Source organism: Falco cherrug, chromosome 3 (genome assembly GCF_023634085.1).
Source record: "Falco cherrug isolate bFalChe1 chromosome 3, bFalChe1.pri, whole genome shotgun sequence".
Taxonomy (NCBI): domain Eukaryota; kingdom Metazoa; phylum Chordata; class Aves; order Falconiformes; family Falconidae; genus Falco; species Falco cherrug.
The window spans coordinates 23,935,159-23,961,431 of NC_073699.1; the positions used below are offsets into that span (position 1 = coordinate 23,935,159).

General features: G+C 34.3%; 1 protein-coding gene across 3 annotated transcripts in view; it reads left to right on the forward strand.

The window, feature by feature from the left end:
• The window catches only part of CSMD3 (CUB and Sushi multiple domains 3), a 726,530-nt gene that overhangs the window by 659,700 nt on the left and 40,557 nt on the right, over positions 1 to 26,273 (forward strand). For all 3 annotated transcript variants that reach the window (XM_055706136.1, XM_055706138.1, XM_055706139.1), the window contains 6 exons: positions 8,381 to 8,554; positions 10,414 to 10,587; positions 12,291 to 12,476; positions 17,639 to 17,812; positions 24,121 to 24,303; positions 25,526 to 25,702. In XM_055706136.1, coding sequence (XP_055562111.1) covers positions 8,381 to 8,554; positions 10,414 to 10,587; positions 12,291 to 12,476; positions 17,639 to 17,812; positions 24,121 to 24,303; positions 25,526 to 25,702 — 1,068 coding nt within the window. The remainder of the gene's footprint in view (positions 1 to 8,380; positions 8,555 to 10,413; positions 10,588 to 12,290; positions 12,477 to 17,638; positions 17,813 to 24,120; positions 24,304 to 25,525; positions 25,703 to 26,273) is intronic.

The window sequence follows — 26,273 nt, forward strand, 5'->3', positions numbered from 1 at the left end:
TCTAGTCTAGTCCTCTGGGCTAAATGTCGTCATTACTCATATGGTTCTAAGTTGTCAAAAGAACCTGTCAACAATTTTGACCTCTTTGTCTCCAAAGGGAGATAAAACACTTGTTTTGCGCAACCTAGAATTTTGCTTCTCAATGTGCTTCCTCTGAAAGGAAGCTAATTTGTTCACAGCAAAGCCATTTAAGAATTACAAGGAAGATCTGAACTAAAATGCTAATGTAGACACCACCTGTGACTTGTTAGCTGAGGATTTTTTACCTGTTTTACTCAACTCTCTCTTCTTTTTTTCACACAAAAATACTAATTCCAAACACTGATGAGTCATTGGTGACAGCCTGCTACTCACAAAGAAAAAAATGATGACATATGAGAAAACAATTATCTAACAGTTCTGTACAAAGCAATGCTGGCAATGGGGTAAAAAGCATAGCAGACATACCAGCTGGGACAAAGCAACCTTGTAAGCTGACAGTGAAGAATATGCAGTGCATAAATCAATCAGTGCTGTGGAGAGGTGTGGGGGGACAGGTGAGGATCTTCTATTTAGCACCTCCAGTCAATTTGTAATTGAAAGAGAATGTGGTAAGAGATGAAAAGGTTTTTTCACCAGGCCAGTTTATAAGATGTGTGTACATTAGTGAATGAAAGCACCAGTGGAGAGGTTAGATAATTGAATTAGAATATATGAAAAAATATTAATTTTATGTATGTTGTAGGTTAATTAAATCAGGAACTGAAATGCGTACATATTTACATTATATGCAATTTATGTATTGGAAGGGCAAGGTAGAACAGTAGAGCTGGGAAGTTATCTTTCAGTTCTTTTATCTGAGAGGAAGGTATGCATGCTCAGGAGTGAGTGTTACCTTTACATTTCTACCAGGTAAGGACAAAGGAACTGTAGTATTTATATTTTCCAATCAGCTTTCAGTCACTGAAAAGTTTCTGTGGCTACGTATCCTCTGAAGTGTAGCCTTTCTGCTACTGTTTTAATCCTCAAAACTTTTGGGAAAACATACAAGCACTGTTGTTTCTCTTCACTGTTTTTAAAATATATTTTTTTAACTCATGGTTTTTCAACTAAAAGGGAATCTGTATCTCCAGTGATACTGAATTAATATATCTAGAGTTAGCCAGATGATTTTGTTCTTTAATACTACTGCATAATAATAATAACTAGATTTCAAATTAGGTATATGATGTTTCATCTTTAAAGAATTATTCAGCCATTTCAAGGAATTCCACAGAGAACTTCCCTCTGTGGGCCATGAATTAAAAAATATTTAAAAGAATGTTAGTGTTCATCCTGAACAGTTTTAGTACAGCTTGAACAGCTGGCAAGGTAAGGAACTTCTGAAACTATCAGGAGGAAGACCCCAAAACCTGTTTTGTTGAGGGCTGTGCCAGTGTCATTTCAATACTGTGATTTTCTACAGATGTTGTTTGTGAACAAGAGGATGTAAAAAAAAAAAAAAAAATCCTTATGAGAAATGAAAGCCTGTTCATTTCAAAGAAGAACGAATTTCCAGCAAATAATTCTTTCCTCCTTAGCTAAGGTCATCTTGACAGGTTAATTAACTTTGTTGAATAGTAACCAAATCTCTTTTTCAATAACATATTGATAGGTAGATTTCTTTCACTACTATGATGATGTTTGACATTACAGACAGCTAAAATAAGCATAGGCACATTTTTGCCATTTAATGTAAAGATTCTGTATTCATTTATTCCTACTTTTGCATCTCAGATACCAACCTGCACAAAAAGAAACCTCATTTGCAGCTGAGATTTCAAAGGTTCTGATACTAAGTTATTATGCTCATAGTTCATTGCTAGAGCTAGATTTCATGTAAATATAGGTAATTTATTTGGTGCTTGCACATTCTTAATATCCTTCATTCCTACTTTTTGACTAATTTTGTTTCTTAGTAATATTTTGCATACTTATTCTTCTCAGCTTTGCTAGGTAGGAAATTGAGAATGTTACAGTGCTTATTTTCCCCTTCAAATCTGCTACTCAGTAAAACCTTCACATTTAATCTCTTTCTTTGTAGCCTTCATTCGTTGCCTTTACAAAAGTGACATCTTTTGATTCGATATTTTAAATTATGGGTTACATTAAGACCTAGGGGCCTCAACTGGATTCGTAGGACTGCTCTATAGGTCTTTTATATCCTTATCACAGAAAAGATGGAACTACACCCAGTCTTATGATACAGCAGTAAAATAAAGACATTTACAATGAACAAGACTATCCTGAAAACAGTCTAGAATAGTCTAAAATAGTCTAGAATCCTAATGTAGACAGCATATTAGAACCCTAATGTGAAGTCAGCTATTTACTGCCAGAGTGTAAGAATATTTCCACACACACTAATAGTAATTAGGATAATCTGAGTGTTGCAAATCACTGAATGGAGATTTTTCTTAACATTTGCTTATTTTATTTCAGCTTTTCTTCCATCCATAACCTGGTTCTTAATGCAGTGCAGTATATGTTCTATTTGTTATGTGTTTGTATTTGACAGTGTAGTATGCAAGGGTGTATTTTTTTTCTCTCTCACACATTCATTCTGGTAAATGCAGATCAAACTACAATATTGATCTTACTGCTTGAACCACTTCCCCTGTTCTATATTTCCCACAAATCCTATATGATTTGTTTTAATTTGTGTTTTCAATAGTCTTCCAAGGTGACTACAACAGTTATATATTTGCTTGTAATTGATTTTAGGATCAGAATATTACTTTGGGGATGAAAAAATTATATGCCTTTAGATAGCAGTATGATTAAGTCTTTTATCCATGATAAATAAATATTCAGCTACTTACTGGCTATTTAAGCAGAAGTGTAAATTGATAATAGCATCAGTATTTCTTAACTGTTTTCTCTTCTATTTACAAAATAAATTTCCTGACAAACAAGAAAGAGAGACAGTGTTGTTGCTCACTATTTGTTTCTTTGTTTTACCTGCGGTACTCTTAGTTTTTTCTCAGCAGTCCTTTGCTTTCTACTTCCTTATCTTTTTTACATCTGTTTTCAGTTTTCTGCCATAGTTTTTCTGGCAGATTTTTTTTAATTTTTAAAGAGAGTGCTTTCAATATGATACGCGGTTTGCAGTATTTGCATTCAGTCCCTGTGGAAATGCTCCACGTGTGGAGCTTAGTTCCTGAGCAGTTTTGCATCTGGATTGCATTTAGGAGGCATAATTTAGCTATCTCATTGCAGAAGAAAGTTAACCACTCCTTATGGCTATATTGAATGAAGGCTAGTTATTACAACAATCAGTTTTGTCATTTTATTCAGTTTCATTATACCAAATTTCACAATGAAAATGTTTCTTTTACATAATGATTCAATTGGGGTAATTGTGAACATATTTCTCAAATGGGAACTGATTTTAAATTGTGTCCCTTTATGGTTTTGCACATTTTTTTGCAGTAGTGAAATGGTATGTTACTCTGTTTACACCAGTGTGGCAAAACTGACATCAGTTACATGGTAGAATATATATATATATATGTGTATGTATGTGTGTATATTTATATAAAATACAAGCAAGTGAGTACAAAAAGGTTTTAGGGATAAAGCTGAGAGGTAAATTGAGGGAATAGAGCTGATCTTTGATGCCATTGCACAATAAGTATGTCTCATTAAGAAACAAAGGCAGTTTCTCAGAAAACTATACATGTACAGTATTTGTTTTTCTCAGACTACCAAAGAATCAGCAGTAATCTGAAAGCTTTTTAAAAAATTCACAATCAAAAAACCCCTTCAAAACTACTTTTATGTATTTACATATGTATGCACCTATATATATATAGCTGCAAACACTTAATACACAAAAAGCGTCAAAGGCTGCTGAATGGTGCTTCAAAAATTCATTTCAGAATGTTAATAAGGGGAAATAAGTATCTTTATTTGTCACAAATCCCTTAAAATAAGAGTTTAAATGGAAGTCCTGAAAAACAATTAACAGCGGAATTGATCATAAAAACTACCAGGATGTGCAGTAATAAATATAAACATATCCTTAATGTATGAACATGATGAACATTATGAAATTATTTTCTCCAGGTATCTAATGAGAAAAGGGAATAAATTTGCTAATAGTCATGAGAAAAAATAACACTTTGTTTTTAGATCAAATAACACAAGACCAGAGCAGAATGGAAGAGAAATCAAGTAATAATTACTCTTCCATATATGGGTGTGGATGGTAGTGGTGGTTTTTGTTGGTTTGGGGATTTTTTTTTCTTTTTTCTTGCTTTTCTTTTCTCTTTGTGTTGGAAAATTAGCGATAGCAACTGTTATAAATGAAAGTTCTTTATTTCCTCTGGGGGAAACTGGTTCTGTGGATGTGTGAAATAGAGTGGGAAAATAAAGAAAAAAAATGTGGAAAATATTAATGAGTCTCTGACTTTTGCAACTTAAGGAATTTATTCAGCTGCATAAATTAGTGTAAATTTCTGTAATATTCTCAGAGGTTCTCTTAACAGAAACTGTGTATACCATTACATATACTTTCCGTATATGAATAAAACATACTGAACAGCTTACCACATGCACCTATATGACAGACGGTATTTTGAAAATTAAACAAATAGGGCAGAACTCATAATTTTGAGGTTTTTTGAATGTAGTGTTTGTTTTGAATTGTATGTCTCCCAGTCATACAAAACTTCCCATGAAGACTAGAGTGAAAACTGGAGACAAATACTGCACATCACAAAGTATTTTGGTTTTTAAAATTGAGATAAAAAATGTGTCAGAGGTCTGAAATATCCTGGTTTTAAATTATATTTAGTTCCTTACCACTGTCACAATAAGTTGAGTTAGAATTCTGTTATGATAGAACTATAGTTTTATAATATTCTTCATAATTTATATTTATTTATTTTTCAGTTTGGAAACCTTACACAAGGGTAGGAGTAGGCTCTACTATTTAAAAATATATATACTTCCTTACTAATAGTGACTAGTTCGCAATTAGTTATGCAGTATAGTCAGTGCTCTAAAGGTGTAGTGTTATACAGAATGGAAGGGCATAATCAAGGCAGAGGGATTTGAAGAGAATCATAGAACAGCCCAAGCTGGAAGAGACCTTGAAAGATCATCTGATCCAACCTTTCATGGGAGAGGGAGCTGAGATGGGCTTATCTAGCACCCAGTCCAGTCACATCTTGAAAACTTACAGTGATGGGGACTCCTATCACATCTCTGGGGAGGTTGTTCCAGTGAATGATTGTTCTTGCTGTAAAAAGAATTCTTTCTTATGTCGAGATAAAACCTTTCCCAGTGCAACTTGTCCCCACTGCCACTTGTCTTCTCTTTGGGAAGAGCCTCCGTCCTCTTTGTAGCTGCCCTTTAAGTACTGGAATACTGTGATGAGGTCCCCTGTGAGACTTCTTTTCTTCAGTGACTAACGCTATCAGCCTTTCCTCAAAGAGGAGGTTCTCAAGCCCTTTGATTATCTTCATGGCCTTCTTTTGGACCCTCACCAGTCTGTCTGTATCTTTCTTCAGTGATGGTGACAAGAATGGACACTACTCCAGGTATAGCTTGACAGGTGCTGAATAGCTTGAGATGATCACATCTCTGTCTCTGCTAATAATGCTCCCGCACATGCAGCCCAGGATCCAATTTGCCTTCATTGCCGCAGCGGCACACTGCTGAATTAGGTCCAGCCTGTTGTCCACCAGGACCCCCAGGCTGCTTTTGGCAAAGCTGCTCCCCAGCCACACAGTTGCTAGCTAGTGTTGAGCTTTTCTGTTATTCCTTCCCAGGTGCAGGACCTTGCACTTGTCTTCATTAAACTTCATACAGTTCTTGCTATCCTGCTCTTCCAGCCTGTCCAGGTCTCTTTGTAGAATGGCTCTCCCTTCTGATGTGTTCACCTCACCACCCAGTCTGGTGCCATCAGTGAACTTGTAAGGGTGCTCTCAATCCCATCATCTGGACCATTTATGAAGATGTTGAACACTGTGGGGCCCTGTATCAATCCCTGAGGAATCCCACTTGTGACAGGCTGCCAGACTGAGGAAAAAAACCATTGATCACCACTTTCCAAGTGTAACCTGTTAGCCCGTTCCCTACCCAACTCTCAGACTACCCACCCAATCCTTGCCAGTTTGTCCAGACGACTGCAGAAAACAGTGTCAAATGCTTTACTGAAGTCCAGGTAAACAACATCCATTGCTCTTTCCTTGTCAACAGAGGATGTCAAAGAAAGTCAAAAGAAAAGGAGAAAGAAAAAAGAAACTTAAAAGTCAAAAGAACAAAAAGAAAAGGGTCTGAGAGGTTTATGACAGTGAGAGGAGATAGGCTGAGAGGATGGGAATTTTAAGTGATTTTAAATTTTTGCAAAATAGACAGAGACATTAATGCAAGACTTACAAGTGATTTACAATGATTTTTTCACCTGTTGCAGTTCTGTGGGTTTTGTAGTGTCCACACACAGTTGCAGCAACTGCAGTGTGGACTTAGGCACCTGATGTGCTGGCTGACTTCAATTTTGTTCCCTCTGCACAGGAAACAGAGCTTGACCGTTCTGGTGCTGTACTTGCTTCCACTGCAATAAAGCAAGACTAAAATTTTAATGAAGAACCAGGTCAAATATTGCAATTAAATGCAATTAGAAAAATATTTCCCTGAACATGGTCTGAATCACTGCAAACTGTCTGGTTGTATTTCTCATAGAAACAGATCTTTTGCAGCTCAGTATTTACTCCGCATCTGGTTAGTCCTGTTTATCATCAAAGATGTGATAGGATAGGGAAATTGGGCCCTTTGTGGCATGTTCATGAAAGTCTACTACATGCTGAGGAGATTATGGCTTTCCTGGAGAATCAAGAAATACTCTGACAAAAATTGCGTTAAACATATTATGTTGTATTATCACAGAAAACATAAAGCACATTTGAAGTATGCCTGGTCCTTATGTAAAACCAAGGGTAATGGGAAGTAGACAAACAAGGGGGAATATATTTTTGAAGAGTGTCTAATTTGGATTCCTGTTCCTTATACAGAAGTCAAATTGCAATCATCAATTTAATCTGTGTGAAGTTTCACATACTACCTACATTATTAATTCTGATGGTTTTATCATGATTCATACAATTAAATGATATACAAGAATTAAGTTGGCAGATGCAAGCTATAAGAAAATCTCAATATGCAATATTTATTTTTTTTTTTTTTTTTTTCCCATAGGAAGTTTCTAGCCTTGCAAGAATGAGGCAGAATGCTGAATAGTACATCAGGGTATTATAAACACATAAAAGTTCAAAGGAAAAAAAAACCCAATACAAACTATAATGTCCCTAAGTGTCCTTTCTTATTAGCAACCCCATATTTTGGGGGTTTGTTTAGGAGGGGAAAGTCTGAGAAGTAAAGGAGAAAAGGAGAGCAGAGGAGTTTGGGTGTCTGGTCATATTTATTTGCACTAAAATGCTACCTGAAACATTGCATGTTTTGCTTGCTTCCCTTACTTGTTTTTGCAGTGAGTTCTCTGCCAGAGGTCAACCATTCTCAGAGGATTTTGCATTACCACATTATGTGCTGAAACACATTCCCTTTTTTCCGGAGTTCATTAAGAAAAATAGTAACAAATGACCCATGCTTCATTCTTTTTCCCAGCCTCTCTCTAAATGAAATGCCTGTTTGTGACTTTCATAGTGTAAATAAAATACTTCTCATCTTTTAAGAATATAGGCTAGTAGATAGGTTTTACATAGAAAGGTTTTTGGTTGTTGGACATTTGGATGTTGTATTGACTGCCTTTAACCCAAACGTTAATCTCTTGGTGATTTCTCTGTGATCAATAGTAGAGAAAGAATAGAAAAGAATTCAGAGTCAGAATCCAGTAATAAATTGTGCAATTTAATTTTTTCCATTATAAGAAGGCTATATTTGTAACAACCATATGGATTTATACTTATAAAATTTATTTATTTTATTTTTATTTGTATTTATATGGATTTGTTATATTTATTTGATTGTATAATGGTGTAATGTAAACTTTATTAAGTTTAATCTTAACTAAAATAATACTAAGGGATATAATATTGAATTTTACAGGTTTTAATAAAAAGGAGTTACTAAATTTTTTTGAAAGGAAATTTGATAATATATATAACATTTAATCTCTTTGCTACACTGTCTTTTTGTAACTTTTTTGTATGTGTACAGTCCTACCTATACAAATGCAGTATTGCAGTTTTCCCGGAGTTACTAAAAATACACCTTTGAATGAAATCCATTGAAAAAATTTCAAGATGTTCAGTATTTCTTTAGTTGAGGAGGTATATTTAAAATTTCTCTGGCATATTTACTGATCATTTTTCCTTTTTATTTACTTTGAAAAATCTAGCTGGTCACTGTGGTATTCCAGATCTTATAGTCAATGGTCAAGTAATTGGAGAAAATTATGGATATAGAGACACAGTTGTATACCAGTGCAGTCCTGGTTTTCGGCTGATTGGTTCTTCAGTACGAATATGTCAACAGGATCACAACTGGTCTGGTCAGCTTCCATCCTGTGTGCGTAAGTGAGCATGGCAGCACATACTGATTTATGTTACAGGAATGTTTATGTCTGACAAAAGGAGTGACTTTGCAACTTAGTATTAATAAAATAAAATATTTAAAGCAGATCCTCAAAAGTATGTGTCCACATACAGTCTTAGATTTAAAATTTAAAACTTTGTTTTGGTTAAAGATTAAAATTTCCATCACTTCTTTTGGCTACTAAATGCCTGTCATTTATACATGAATATGAAACTTCTTCAAAAACTAATGGGGCTTAGGCACCCAAGTACTTAAATTTGAAAATGGTTTTATGTCCCTTAGTGGTTTTCAGAAACATTTAATGTACATTTACTTTGATTGTAGTAGTTATATAAGTAGATACTCTTGAATTACACTGCCAGCACTTCAACAAACTTACACTTATTTTTTTCTTCTCCTCACAGAGATACTGTTAATTTATTTTCTGGTTTGGTTTTTAGCTTTTTTATCATGAATTTTGTATTTTGTTAATGAGGCTCCTTTTGTATGATAATTGTGTCAACACATCACATGAAATACCATTACATAATAGAAAATACTGTATTCAGTAAATTTGAGAGTTCTCAAAAGATTGTGAAGCAAATTACAGCTATGTTTCAATCATTCAGGTTCAGTAACATCAGTGTATTTAAAATTTGTTAGTCCATCTCCAAATACTCTACTTTTATACCTGCATTTTTATAGCAGCAACTTTCTGAATGACAAATCATAATACACAATGTTAATTCATTATCCTTTACTGCTCACTCTGTTTTACATAGAACTAGATTTACTTAACACTATTATAATACTTGTATTTCTTAATTTTGTTTCCACTTTATGATACAATAATAGACCATTACTTCTTTATATTAGATTTCAGAGCAATACACTTCTTTGTAGGTAACTTTTAAGGCAATGAAAGTAGACACCATTAATCAAGAATTCTAAATTAAAATCATAACATCAGTGTTAGAATGGGCAAAAAATGTTTTGGATGTGATAACAGTAGAGAAGATGGATGTATTTTCTTCCTTTAATCAAATGGAAGCTGCTTGTTTGAATACAGGAGGATACACAATACAGCACTTCAGAAAAGGACACAAGAACTGGGGAAAAGTTTGAATTTGCAAAAAGCTGCTATTAACAGTAGCTGTTTCTGACTGTGCTAGATATTTAGGAACAGCTCTACTTCAGATCAAAGGTTCAAATGAAGTGTAGAAAAATAGTCTCACATTTCCTTATTTATTTAACTTTAGATGTTGTAAATGAATTTTTGGGTAATTTTTAAATTTAATGATTCTGATCTTTTTCTTTTTCAATTCGCCATTCTTACTTACCCAGTGGTTAGACAAATTACTACTGTTGTGTATTGCTGTGTATGCATGGGCATTATTCAAAATTTTATGCAAATATCACACTTACGTCTTCACTAGAATAATTTTTGTTATGTACATGAAAAAACATCTCTGTGGGCTGAATACTAAGACATATTTATAAGAAGTAATACCTGAGGAATTAACACACTAAAATATTTCTTTTCAATTTCAGACTGTATGTGATGAAAATCGTGTTTGCTTTTCTCCTGATTCTTCAGAAAAGTTTTCTTCATTTGTCCTGATTACTGCATGGCAAATTCTGTTCAGTTTACTTAGATATTTAAATGATTGCTTGAACATCCTGGTACTTACTGAGTTCAAAGAAATGTGAATCTTTCATGGAAAGCACTCAGTATCTTATAATATCAAAACTTTACTATTATATAATGAGTATAATGATTATCTATTATACCATAAATCATGAAAAAGTGATAACAGCATGCTCTGTTTCTTGTTTCTTTGTTTTGTGCTATGCTAGCTGTTAGCTGTGGTCACCCTGGTAGTCCTATTTATGGAAGAACAAGTGGAAACGGTTTTAACTTCAATGATGTTGTGACATTCTCATGTAATACTGGGTATGTTATGCAAGGACCAACCAAAGCACAGTGTCAGGCTAATAGGCAGTGGAGCCACCCACCTCCCATATGCAAAGGTAAGAATGTGAGCATATAGATTTCAAACTTAGTTGGAAAGTTAAGGTTGAAAAATAAAATGAAGGTAAAGGGACACTGTCAAGACAAAATTATTCCTGTCTTACTAACAGGAATCAAATTGTTAAAGAAGATATTTCATGATTCTGTGATTCTATGATTTTTCGGTTAGGTCTGTTCTACATTCAGGTTGCCAGGATAACTGTCACAGAGAAACTTTCTTCTGTGTCTGTACTTTGTGTTGTAAAGTGGTTAATATATATAATAAATAATTTTCATTACTTAAAGAACATGTTTAATAACCTGAAGATGAGTGTTCACCTGTTATAAAACGCTTGCCTACAAAAATGAAAATGGATAGAAATATAGCTCAAATTTTCATTCAGGAAAAAAAAAAACAAACCAACAAACCCACCAAAATTTCAACAGTTTCCGTCAATAACTAAAAGATTTGAGCTGTCATTTAATGTTAAAGAAGTCAAATTCAACCAGAAAGTTATTTCTGTCCTTCAAAAATATATGTATTCTAGTCTTGTGGTACTAATATTTGAGAACTATTAGGAGGAGCACACAAGCAGACTCTCAACACTTAGTATAGGAACTCCAAAATTTGAGAGAGCCAAAAAATAACTACATTAAGTGATGTAGTTAGTTAAAATTATCTTAAATTTTATCTGGCAATAGCTTTTTTTTTCCTTTTTTTTAATTACAGATATTTTTTAGTATATTTTGATACCTTTATGTACATACATCCATGCACATACACACAGATCCATATTTGCACACAGGTATATACACATGTATGCATATTAACATGTAATTGATTCTAAGGATATAGTGACTAATTTTTAGCTGAACTGTAGTTTTCTAGAGTAACTTTGAGTAGGTGATGGTGTGTTTACTTGACCTGAGGAGTCTATTGCATGGAAAATGTTACAAAAATCTCCATGAACCCTAAGATAAGTATTATACTCCCCTCACCAACAGCTGTAAGTTATAAAAAAGGAGAAAAAAACCCCCAAAAACCGAAAAACAAACAACAAAACAAAACACAGTAATAAAAAAAAAAAAAAAAATCAGTCTTCAGTGATTTTCAAACATATGAATCCTAAGAAGTTGAGGACTCAAAAAATCCATCAGTATTCTTAATGATCAATGTATACCTCTATTTTTAAAAGAGCATACCTATTTGCTGGGATATTTCCCTGTTCTAGCAGAATCACCAATCTTACCTAAGTGACCATGTGCTCTTTAGCTCAAATTATCTGCCTCAAAGGTGCTCCATTATCAAAATGTTAGTATGGGAACATAAGTATATTTGCATGGCTCTATGGGTTAGACCAAAGGCACATCTAGCTCCATAACCTGTTTCCAGTTGCGGGTAATAGTTTATGTCAAGGCAAGAGTATAAATTGAATATATTGTATGTCCAGTCACTTTCAGTGGAAATAATTTATAGTATCATCATACGCTGTTAAAAAAAACATTCCCTTTTATTTGCTCTGAGTTTAGCATCTCCTATTTTTACCATCTCCTTGTTTCATATCCTCCTATTTTGGTATCATTATATATAAAAACAGGGTATATAAAATCAGGGTAGCAACACATTTGAAGTTTCTCATACAAAGGATAAGACACCATTTAAAGACCATGATAGTAGACTGTATTTGTATGACTCTCAAGTCTGTGCTCTTTTTCTTTTTAGTGGTCAATTGTTCTGATCCTGGAATTCCTGCGAATTCTATAAGAGAAAGTAAAATTGAACATGGGAATTTCACATACGGCACAGTAGTATTTTATGACTGTAATCCTGGATATTTTTTATTTGGCTCTTCAGTTTTAATTTGTCAACCAAATGGCCACTGGGACAAACCTCTACCTGAATGCATTAGTAAGTAGATAATGTGTATGCTTCTACAAATTATGTGGACTAGATTAGGTATTAATTTATACCGCATTTCCATCAGTGTCATGACAGCAGTTAGAATAATCATATTTATATGCATTTGTGTGTGTGCAGTAATGACAGAATGTCTCAGTAGCAGCTGAAGTAGCACAGTTGTATTGTTATTGTATGTAGTAAATAACTTAGAAACGTTGGGAAATGAAGTAACCGACATTAACATCTCTGAATGCTTCAACTGTGATTGCATGATAGCAGGGATGATCCCTGATAGCAGGAATAGAAGGCCAAAAAACATCCATTGAATTTCCCAATATGTGACCTCCATTGGCCACAAAGCTATAATCACACTAAAACTATAGTACCCAATTATTGACTTACGTCACTATAGTACTTGCGGGACTTCTTTTGGGACAACAGCAAGATCAGACTATCTATAAAGAGAGTAAGCAAATAGTAATGGCAAAATAGTAATGGCACTGCAGAGCACCAAAAATGTCTTTTGGATCATGTCCTCAGCTTACCACACTACCAGATGTACCTGAACATCATAGTCATATGCAACCTATCCACTAAGGAAAGTGGATCAGACAAGGAGGTAATTTTTGTTCTGGCTTGTCATGAACACCTTTCTGTGATGTAGATATAGCCACAGATATTTTATAGGTTTTTAATTGGCTGGGACAGTTAGTTTATCCAGTTCTCTATAAGTCAGTTCAGGATCAAAATGTCTCTCTGAGAAAGACTGAAAGCTTTATTTTCTAGAGATTAAAGGGAAAACAGGTTTCCTTAAGGATTCATTATTCAGGGATCATGGACCAAAATCTGCAATATTGTAGATATTCATTCTCTGTTTTAACCTTATTAGTCTTCCTTGGTTGAGGTTTCTCCAGTTCTGCTATTGTCTCTTTAAAGAAAAAAAAAAAACCTGAAACTTTATTTCATATTACTGTAAAAACCTTTAGTCTGAAAGTTGTCCCTTTCTTTGATGAGATATATAGCTTGATTGCAAGTCACAGTTAACAAACTTATAGACTTAGAACAAAGAGTCTAACAGTCGTACATTAAATTTAATGTAATATTAGCATTTCAGAAAGGTAAATGTTACTTAACAGTAACATATCTCCAAAGAGAAAGAAATTCTAAAGGTAAAAGTGCAAAGATTTCTTCTTTCTAGTTTTGTATTTTTATCCCTCAGTGTTCTTTCAAAATTGTCATAAGTAATTTAGTAATACAGATTTTACTCTTCTTTTAAGCTGACCTTTGGCAGTCAGAATGCTGTATGTACTTTTGAAAGGGCATCCTCCACTTTATTTGTGTCATTTATACAGAGGGGTCAATGGATTCTAACCTAGGCACTGTCCATGATACTTTGTAATCATAAAGCTTACCAAAGCTTATTCTGATGCAGTTACCAAATATTTTTTATAAGAGCCTTTCAGCTTCTCAAGTGTTTTCCAAATTGTTTCCCTTTTGGACATACACAAGGTAGTCATTTGCACATTGTCTGCACATTTTTCCACTGTAAGAGCAATGGAAAAGAAGTAAAAATCTTGCTGGATGTTTTCCTTTGACCCAGGTTGGATTATTTCTTTTACCTAAGTGGGTTTCAGTCTCTCTAACTAGTCTCAAAGAACATACTTTTTTTTGACATATCACTAGAGTAATGGAGAAGAAACATGGTAACAAAGAAGAAGTTTTCCACCTGTGAAGTAGTTCAAATCCTTTAACATTTGCTGTAGGAATATTTCTAGCCGCTATAAATCCTGTAAGAAGCAGAATTTGGTTTGGCCCAGACCATAATGCCCTTTTTAAGTCTCCCTTTGAATCAAAGGCTTTCAGGGCCGTATGCTACTTAGGTACATGTCGCTAGTGAAATACTTTAAATTTTAAATGTACTCAAAATAAAAAAAAATATGTTTGCACAATATACCTCAAAGAATTCCAGTGAGAAGGACTGTGGGGTACTGGTGCATGAAAAACTGGACATGAGCCAGCAATGTGCACTCGCAGCCCAGAAAGCCAACCATAACCTGAACTGCATCAAAAGAACCTGAACTGCATCAAAAGAAGCATGGTCAGCAGGTCAAGGGAAATGATTTCCATGCTGGGAAGACCTCACCTGGAGTGCTGTGTCCAGCTCTAGAGTCCTCAGCACAGGAAAGACATGGACCTGTTGGAGCAGGTCCAGAGGAGAACCACAAAAATTATCAGAAGTCTGGAGCACCTGTCCTACGAAGACAGGCTGAGAGAGTTGGGGTTATTCAGCATGGGGAAGAGAAGGCTTCAGGGAGACCTTATTGGAACCTGTCAGTACTTAAAGGGGGCTTATGAGAAAGATGGGGACAAACATTTTAGTATGGCCTGTTGTGATAGGACAAGGGGTAATGGTTTTAAACTAAAAGAGGGTAGATTTAGGCTAGATAATAAGGAAAAAAAAAAATACAATAAGGATAATGAAACACTGGATCAGGTTGCCCAGAGAGGTGGTAGAATGCCCCATCCCTGGAAACATTTAAAGTCAGGTTGGGTGGTGCTCTCAGCAGCCTGATCTAGTTGAAGATGTCCCTGCTCATTGAAAGGGGGTTGGACTAGGTGACCTTTAAAGGTGCCTTCCAACCCAAACTGTTCTATGATTCTGTAACAGAGAGGCTGAAAGGAAGAAATTGATTAAAATAGAGGATGAATTAGCTTTAGGAGAAAAAAGATGAAATATTGTCAAATTTTCATATGAAATCTCCACCTGAGAACATGAATATCAAATTTAATTATGTAGAATGTATAATCAAGTTAAGAGTAACATTACAGGTTGGTATATTTTTCTAAATCAGTTATTAGAAATCCAGGACTTTTAGACATAACTGTAAATATAAAAGGGAAGTATGGGTAGGAAAGCCCAAAATGAAGTCCTGTAAGGTACCAGTATGAAATTAGCTTTTCCTCTATGGCCACATCTGAAAAGGGCAAAAGAATCAATCAAAAAAAAATAGAGATAATCAAAACACTCCGGAAAATTGTGAATGTTTTTCAAAATAATAAATAATTTCATTTTATTGAAGCCTGCATGACCGATTTATTGAAGCCTGCATGCTTTTTTTATTACCAATGTTCTAAGTTTTCTTTCTCTACAATCATGCATAATGAATAGTATATTTTATTTATAAGCAATTGCTTAAACAAGTAACATGAAAACAGCAAGTGCCCAGTTTGTGAAGTTGAACTTTCTGACCATTTTACTCCATCCTGCAAGCCTACAAAATGGTCATAGGAGTCAGTGGCACTAGGCAGAAATCAAAGTCAATCGATCACATACCACATTCCTAAGTCCTTTGTGGGGCTGTCAGGAGGGTTCTGCACCTTGCAAGTTGGACGTCTAAGAGATCATGTGTCATTGGACACAGAACAGTATATGTATAAAAGTAAAGCTCTAAGACCAAGAATAATCATTAGAAGAAGATGAATCATCACACATGACTTTGGTCATATGTTGTATAGTACAACTATTGTATTGTTGTATACATCTGAAGTGCTAGGGAATTGAATACATCCTCAACCCCGATCAGGCTTCTGATACGGCTTTTTTTTGATAAAGAAATGCTGCTGAAAATGTTTTGATATTGAAGATGATGAATTTCTGATAAAAACTAAATTTGTACGATGTAGGCAGCTATTCTAGTACCCTGGTATCTGCAGCTTTAATCTCTAATTTTCATGATGCATAAATACAACTGTCTTTGGCCAAGGTATGCCACATGCCATGGAGAGGTGTAAGATAAAAAGAAATCAGACATGCAAGGCTAGATTCATTCTGTGAACAGAGTAAATTTGGTTTATGAATTTTTACTGCATTTCCTGAACTTGATATATTTAGTTTGCTTTTAAACTCCTCACTCTGAAGCCATAAAAGTTTTCTCTGCATTGATTCTACATGTGAGGGGGTTTCTTTTGTACATTTTTTATATGTGCTTTTAATATTAAAAAGACAGAGTAGCTAATTCTTTTCAATACAGAACTTTGTTTCATTTCCATACATTGTTCTCCATAATGATGCATAAGACCTTTTGTTATTTTATTTTAGTCTTATGGAGTAACTTCCTGTTGGTCTAGCCAAGGTAGTGTCACTGTTACTTTATACAACTTTCCTCCAGTAGATAGGAGGCTGCTGAAATTGTTTCAGTGGTATCTTGATTTTACGTCAGGTTTCTATTAGCCTGTTTTATATTCCTAAAAAAAAAATTCTGCTTCTGATCATTTATAGCATGGAGCCACTTATCATAATTTCCTGTATAAGCAACTAAAGGACAAAAGATATTATGCTAAATTTTCTCATTTTCTTTCTTGAGTTTGCATACTTCATGACATTTGAGACAGTTAGCAAAATTAGATGTGTATAAGCTTACTTGGATACCCTTACATGCAATCTGTAAGCGGAAATGACAAAACTCTCAAGATTAAGTACTAAAACTCAAGCACAGTATGGCAATAACAAGCAATTATTGATCAAAATGTATTCAATAAACAACTGATAGTGAGTTTATCCATGACCATTTCTAAGATTGGGATCCTATAGAAATTCCATCCATCCTCTGTGCAATTAACATCAATAGATGATGCCTAGGAATACATAAAAAATATGTAAACAAATATTCTGTTTATGCAATATAATATTTTAAATAACCAAACCCATGAATATGAAATTAGTACACTAACATTAAGGTTCATAGCAAAAATGATCTTGTTTATAAACCAATAGACTTAATGACCAATGATTTGGGACCAGTGAATGAGAGATGAAGTCTGTGTATTCTCTACCTCAGCAGTGACTTTGGCAGATACTGTCTTCCTGAACTTTTTCTCTAAAGAGTACATGCATGTGTGTGTGTGTGTCTCTATGTGTGTGCATGTGTTCATGGCATAAAGATCAATGTAGTGAATGAGTGTCTTTTGACATCAATTCAATACCTATATCTAAAATACCTTTCTGACATCTCATTTGTTTCACAGCTTTTGGTCTGTAATGTCCCTCTCCCCCAAACCCTAAAAATGTCAGCCTCTTCATAGTTTATGTATGGAGTTATGAAAATTATAACTACAAACTGTGTGATCAGTGATAATAACCTTTTTTTATCTCAAATAATTATGCATTGTAGTGATTGACTGTGGCCATCCTGGCATTCCTCCTAACGCGGTCTTGTCTGGAGATAAATACACGTTTGGGTCTACTGTTCATTATACCTGCACAGGTAGACGATCGCTGTTAGGGCAGTCATCTCGTACATGTCAGTTAAATGGACACTGGAGTGGATCTCTACCGCATTGTTCAGGTAATATTTTTGAATTAATGACTGTGCCTAGAAGTTCTTTTGAATTTGGTTTTTGTTTTTGTTTTTTTTTAATCAGAAGGCCACGCTAAAATCTGGAAAATCATGTATAAAACTGATCTAAGTACAAATAAGTAAACCCCCAAAAACTATACACTATTAGCAAGAAAATAATTTGGGAGAAGTAGTCTTTCTCAATGACATTTAATACAAATAGGAAATTGCACATTAAACAGAATGTTAAAGGAACCAATTTGTTTGGAAAATATTTTCTATGTGACTTCTGGAAGGAGTACTAGTTTCCACAGACAAAACTTGCATCACTGTCTCTTCAAGGTGATTGGTTAATTATCTTTTTTAACTTGCCTAATACCTGCTGACTTGACAACAACTCAAGTATATCTTAATTACATAATATATTCATTCATTATAAATAAGCCCAAGTGGGCTCCATACAGTTTCAAGGTATTATGTTTGGGTTTTGAGGGAACACCATCTAATCCTCATAACGGATTAGCCTTCACCAAAGTCAATATATTTTCTGAACAACTTGATGCTTAGGAATGTTCTGTTTCACAACTTCAGTGTGATTCACTTCAACAGCAGTAATCAAGTGCAGATTGTTACAGAAAAAACAGAAATCCAAGTCACAAATGAACTTGGTATTTGGCTGATTACCATTTCTTATCTTAGAGTGTGTAAATACATTGTGATAGAGGTTAATCATGTTACCAGTTTCCGTTCTCAATAAAGACTTAGGGGAGGTTCTTTCTTGTCATCCTCACGTTTCCATTATATACTTTAAAGTAATCAGTGGGGTTTTGGACCTTATTTAGACCTGTGCAATTCAGAATACTTAGATATCTGCAAAGGCAGAAAATAGGAGGAAAACAAGTGATGCATTTTTTCTTGTTACAGGTATGCCAAAACAAGAGATGAAAAATAATGAGTATGCAAATCCGACAGTACTGCTATACTAGTTTCACATTAAAAATCCAAGGTTCTTGATAGTGTTAATAAATCATTAGATCATTAGAATCATAAAATAGTTTGAGTCAAAAGGTGCATTTAGAAATCATCTAGTCCAACACCCCAGTCATGGTCAGGGACATCTTCCACTAGAATCATAGAATCATGGAATGGTTTGGGTTGGAAGGGACCTCCAAAGATCACCTAGTTCCCCTTGCAATGAGCAGGGACATCTTGAACTAGATCAGCTTGCTCAAAGCCCCATTCAACCTCTTCTTGCATACTTCCAGGGATGGGGCATCCACAACTTCTCTGGGCAACCTGGTCCAGTGCCTCACCACATTCGCTGCAAAAAATGTCTTCCTTATTTCCAATCTAAACCTACCCTCTTTCAGTTTAAAACTGCTGCCCCTTGTCCTGTCACTACAGGATAAAAGAAAGACTTTTTTTTGATAAAAAGTCTTTCACATTTCTTATATATTTTATATATTGAAAGGCTGCAATAAGATCTCCTGGGAACCTTCCCTTCTCCATGTTGTACAGCCCCAACTCTCACAGCCTTTTTGCAGGAGACATGTTTCAGCCCTGTAATCATTTTTATGACCTTCCTCTGAACCTACTCTAACAAGTCCATGTCCTTTTTTGTATTGGGAACCCCAGAGCTGGGTACAGTACTCCAGGTGTGGACTTGCATATTCTAATCTTTTTTTTTAACTCCTGCCTTCATGTCTTTAGTGTATTCAGGTATAAACTGAATGTCAGCTACAGTTTCAGAATGCGCATTTTTTTACAGCCCATGGCACAGAAATGGTTAAAAATTAATAAAAAAAATATTAAAATAGCACATCTTAGTTAAAATCTTGCACTAAATTCCAAGGAAGAATTTTTCAGTATCTGAACATTCCTCTGCAAACTTTTAGGAAGTGGTTGCAGATAAGGACAATCTAAATGTTATTATTTTGCACTCTGAGTCCCTCATCTTTCAATAATTTGCCATTGCAACCTAAAATGTGACAGAAACCGCAAAATGTGAACACCTAATTTAGCCCCTTAAGTTTCTATCAATAAAATCACAGCGTAATTTGTCACAATGGGAACAAAGGTCAAGTTCTTATAATCTGTGATGTTTAGAGCTATGCACCAGAAATCAAAGCTTAATGTAAAATAATATTACTTAATAAATAATGATATATTTATGTGAATTGCAAATTCAGACTAGGTTGATCCAAAATATTTTACAGCTAGTGTGCATGCGTATTTGTTTTGGATAAAATATCCTCTCTAAATAAAATTTAAGGCTACTTACTGTAGTCTTCCATAGTCTACATAAGAAAGAAAATATTTGTGAATTAAAAGTAAAAAAAAAAACACATACAAAAATATCAAGGAACACAAATAGAAAGCCTGAAAATATATATGAAAATAACAAAGAAACTTTACTGAAAATAAGACTATTCTTTAATCATCCTATTAAATTAGTGTTCAGATATCTTGGGATAAGCATTTGTGATTTTTTTTTTTCCCCACAGATCAGAAGCTCTGATCAGATATAATGATTTTCTCTCAGTACATGAAGAAACATTGATTTTATTTAGATTCAAAAGTTAATCGTAGCAAATATAATTGTAACATAATACAAACTGTTATTGTCTTTAATTGTACTATAGAAAACTGAAATTCTAGCTTAGGACAACTTTGAGAATTTGTTTTCAAACTGTGTACCTGAAGTACTTTTTCATTTTAAAATAATTTGCAGTTTGCCAAACAGAATTTCTATATTTTTTATCTAAAAATTTGTGAAATCATTAGCTTTCATTATTAACCTTGATATCTTATCTTCATTTTTAATGCATATTAAGACCTTAAACTTTGTATGGTTTTTTGTTGATGATATTAATAGTAAATAATATAGAATGTTCCACTGACAAAAGATACAACATGCTTGTCCTTTTCATGTATGGAGAAGAATTCAAACAGAAAATGTTAGGTCAGCAAACATAAGGTAACCAAATTTTGTTACATTATCCCTAAGAGAGTTTCCTTTTTGTCACATGGCACTTTCCATTTCGCATCCTAGAGCTAGAAGGAATTGCCACGTTCATTGATATCTATTGGCATTCAGAACACAGTTTTCAGTCATCGCATGCATATCAGCTGGAGTCAGAAATGTGCAGCAACTTAAAATTCCTTGTAAGTGCAGCAGTGGTTGTGTACGTACTTAAGTGGTTTAAATATCCTCCCTTTCATTAAGATTAAATGCCAGCTGAGAATTTGTTACACATGTGGGTGAAGGATGGCTCATAACTGACTATGAAAATCACTTAGCTGAATCTCTGCATGAAGTAATAAAAATATATTCTGTTATGATATCATTGATTATATCACTGTCACTTCCTGATGTGATTAGTCATTTAGAAAAATTATTTCTATAACCTTCAATCAAAAAAGCTGGTGGTTAACTTCCCCATAATTAAAAGAGTAATAATTCACAGTAATAATTAGCCATTAGGAAAGGACACATGATTTCATTTACAAGGGGAATATGTAATTTATATCTGGCACAGCAAAAAACTTATTTTTATTTTTTCATCATAAAATTATTTTAGGCATAATGTCAAGTAACTTGCCGAAAACTGAGCTGTTATTGTAGAGACTTTATAAGTATAGAATAATAAATAGGCCCTGTCCCAAATTCTTCACAGTCTAAATAAATACTACTGGAAAATGTAAGATACGGATTTAAAAAAACAAACAAACAAACAAACAAAAACCCCAACAACCAAACATCTTGATTTAGAACATTTTAAACTATTGTAAAAATATTTAGTAGACTATTTTCAAACCAAAAGATTGTTGACACCTAAGTAGCTTGGACATGAAGTATTTTCAAAGCTTATAAAATTCTTTTACTCACTATGATTTGGAACTATTTACAATTTCTTATGAAACAGGGCTGGCAGGCTGCTTTACTGATCTATGTCACATAATAAAATGGGTAAACAGAGAAGAGCCTAAACTTTTGAGTCTGTGATTTTGAACGAGGCAGTCAGCTACTTCTTACACTTACTTATTTTTTTTTTTATTTCTGAAAGCATTAAAATACATAGGACCATGTACTTTTTGCACACACACGCTATAAAAGTTCACAATGTAATTGGCATGTCTGCATTAGTTTGTTTGATTATTCTGAAATGAAAGGTGTCAGTTTAAGCTTAGTTAAGGCTGCTAAGTTAGTGGGAGTGGTTCATAATTAGCCTACATTGTCAGCTACTTCAGCAAGGGGTTGGGTAGGTAGTATGAGTTGCCAGGTTTGTTTTCTGCATTTCCAAAGAAAGTTCTGCCCTTTCCTTGGATTCTCCCAACATGCCTCCAGACTGAGGTTCCATAGCTGCGTTCTCTTTTCCCACAAGCCTACAGGAGTAGTGCAGATCAGCTCCTGTGAGGTGCTTAGGTATATTGTTTTCAATGAATTTGTGGGGAGGGAAGGAAGCAGGGAGTATATGAAAGGAAATAAAAAGTAGTAATCAGGACCTACAAAAATGCAGGCTGGCACATGAACTACCTTTATAAGTGACAAAAACATGGTCAGCTTCTTAGATCTGTCAGACTAAACCAAATATTTGCTCATACACCATAATTCTCAAAGCACAGCAAGCTAGTTCTGTTCTTCCTTTCACTATTCAGTTCTGTGCATGCTTTTGTTAGTAAAGAACTGTGTCCCGCCAGTCATTCCAACAGTATAGTTTACATACGTCCAGTGCCAACTGAGGCAAAGGAAGCTCTGTTTTTCCCTGCATCTAGAAGTCTGGAGCCCTAACCTCCCATAGAACCCCTAGATAATGAGTTTGTCACTTTTAGTCTCTGGGTACTTAAAGCAGACAAATTTCTTTACTACTTCCATGTAAGAACTTGTCTTATTACTGCTGTTTAAGCTTAGGTAAATACCAGAAAAGTATGGCTATTCTACAGAAAGCGTTCTTTACATAATTTGTACAAATCTTTTAGTATCATTATCTCTAATGTAAAGCTATGACTTCCTTCAGCACTTGAATTAAAACTTGCTAGCTGATTCTTAAAATATTTCTTCTTTATTTTTTACATTATTGTAACTAAGTACAAAATAATGCAGATATGCTTTCAAAAATATTATGATGTTTGAATTAATTTTTGTATAGAAGACCTTTCAGTTTATTTGCAAGTTGTCACAGAAAACTGTAATCTGAATATCTGTGTGAAAACCTGAACAATGCAGCTCCATGAATTCTAGAAATCAACCCTTTTGTGTTGAAACTGAGTAATGTAATATACTTTCATCTCTTTTGTGTATAAAACTAGCTTAAAGACCTTTAAAAAGAGAAAACAGCAGATCCTAAGTACATATTAAAAGATGTAAACAATGTACCTGCTATCCCAGGGGTCCTCAAACTACGGCCCGTGGGCTGGATATGGCCCCCCAGGGTCCTCAATCTGGCCCCCGGTATTTACAGACCCCCCCGCTGGGGGTTGGGGGGGGGGGAGAACCAAGCAGCTGCAGATGACTGCCTGCCACTGCATCCGTGCGCCGGCCCCCTGGTTAAAAAGTTTGAGGACCCCTGTGCTATCCCAATACAGTGTTACTTACAGCTTTCTAAAAGTTCTCACCATAAATGTATAAATAGATGTCTATGCTTAGATGTTGTTATTGTTATTATTGTTATGACTGTTGGTTATTTTAACATTGATATACTACAGAGAGTAGAAAACAATCCCTCTATCTTACAATTTGCTTAAACACTTCTAGCTAAGGGAGATTTTAGCTATTAGGCAGTCTTGATCTTTCAACATTTCTTTGAACCAGGGAAATGCTTCATGTCAGATTTACATGAAATGTAAATACATGACTAAAGTTTTTATTCAACAGTGAAACTGTTACAGCTTTAACAATATTATAAAAGTAGTAAGTATTTTATGAACACTTGTTATAGGCAAACAATAAAGTTACCTTTATGATCAGGACCTTGGTTTTCCTCAGAATTCCTTACTTTTAATGACTAAGGTTTTGTGGCTTTCCCTTTGTTTCCCTATTCTTGTTTGATTATTCTGTTATCAAAAGTTTAGCATGGTCTAAGGGGTATCTTGAGATAATTATAATTTTTTTTTTCTATACTAATATAAAAAAGTATAAAAAAAAGATTAGAGAATGAAGTAGTTTTGTAATTACAGGGGCTCACACGCAATGAGATATTTTTTTTTCTAAAAATATAAATATAAATTCACTTATAAATACATAGAAACATATATTTTAAATGTAGTGTCATAATAATATTTCACATTTATTTGAATCTTTGCACTGTAAATTCTAGGTGATACAGCTGGTTCTTGTGGTGATCCAGGTATCCCAGGTCATGGGTCTAGAGAAGAAAACAATTTTAAAATTAAAAGCACGGTACATTTCAGCTGTGATATTGGATATATCCTTCATGGTTCAGAAGAAAGGACGTGTATGGCAAATGGAAGTTGGACAGGAAGGCAACCTGAGTGCAAAGGTAGATCACAGAAGATCCACTCTATATTTTAAACTGTCTTGTTAAAAATGCTAATTAGGAAATTAATTTTACATTGCCAGTTTTATATTGTGAATGGTATACAATTGATTTTAGACTGAAAAATATTTTTGAATAAGTTGTTACACCATAGCAGTGGTTTGATATCAGGTGACAAATATGAAATCAGTTCCTGAGACCCATGAAACTGCATGGTTTCAAAATTCTGAGAAAAAAAAATAATACTGAACTGTTTAATTGTTCTCCATCTTGTGTCAGTAAACTATGTGTTATCCAGTACTAAAAACTAAACAAAAAAGGAAATTTATAAGGCTCCTAGAACTCAATTTTTGCTGATTGTTTCCCTTAAAAATCTCACCATCACCTGACCTTTATTTATAACTATTATACATCTGAATTTCAGAGAAAAGACCTGAGTTTTAGGAAAATGTCAATGTCATGATTTCATTAGATACATCTATGTCATAACTGATTGGCTTAAAAATTTTATTTACTAATACTGTTGACATTTAGTAGAAAAAAAAAAAAAGCTGAAACAAGTCTATTTGGAAAAAGTAATTCTGGAAATTTTAAGCTAGTTTTTTTATCAGAGAAGAAAGCTTTAACAGGATATTTATGGAGAACCATTTATTACCTTAATGTTCTTGATTAAAAAATAGGAAGTAATTTGCAACAAACTCTTTTTTCAAAGAAAAGTTCCTGAAAAGCAGAAAATAATGTGACACCCTGTACTCCTAACTCCTATTTTCCATTTGATCATTGTTGACTTTTTTATCTGTATGCAATAGTCATCTCGTTTTAAAATCTTCTTTCACAAGATGGTTTTGTAATACCCTTTCTGTTGAGTGGTTTCCATCCCGACACACTGTAAATACGTATGTGTGTTGGTATGTTGGTATCTGAAGGGATATACTTAGCCTAGCAGAACTTTCTGCTGTTTGATCTTCGCTATTACATGAATTAACACACACACACACGCAGGCACGCACGCGCACACACACACACACTCTCTCTCTCTCTCTCTCTCTCTCTCCCCCACCCCCTCACCCTCCTTACACTTTTCAGAACAACAGCACAGATTTCTGCAACATAATGCTGCTTTTCCTTGCATATATAGCAAATAAAGCAGGATTTTACTTGGACTTTACTATTTCAAAAATAATCTTTTCTACATTTAAAAAATATTTCACATTTTGCTTTATAGCTGTGCAGTGTGGTAATCCAGGAACAACTGCTAATGGAAAAGTGTTTCGTATTGATGGAACTACATTCTCTAATTCAGTAATTTATTCATGCATGGAAGGATACATACTTTCTGGATCATCTGTAAGACAATGCACGGCCAATGGAACATGGTCTGGATCCTTGCCAAACTGCACAAGTAAGATACATCTTTACTGAATAATCTTTGTTTTTCTGTCCTCTGAAAGATAATAAAGTAAAATACAGAAGATGGATGTAAATATATTTTCTTTAATATACTCATGTAGCTAACAGTTCTGTCTTTCACAGATCTGTATCTTTTTAAGAATGGCAAAGAAAAATCCATTAATTTTTAAGTTAAAAAAAAATTACCATGTTACTAGGTAAAATAAATTAGGCTGATCTCCAGTTTTCTTTACCACTGCACTAGCTACCCTTAGACTAACAGACATAACCCTGTGGTGTGTTTTATAGTCTCTTCTGTATCCATAGACAGCAACTGTGTGGGAGGTGGTGGGGTTTTTTTCAATTTTTTTTTAAAGGTTTAATACATACAGCTTAATTAGTATCTGCTCACTCAGACTGTGATAAACTGTAGAGCAGGGATACCATACACCTTGGATTTTCAGTTCCCCAGTAATTTAGATCAAAGGACCTGGCCAGAATACACTACAAGCATGTAGTTATGTTTTTTTTCATTTTGGAAATCATGACACGGAGGAGGTGCCATTCACATCGGTCATGCTTTG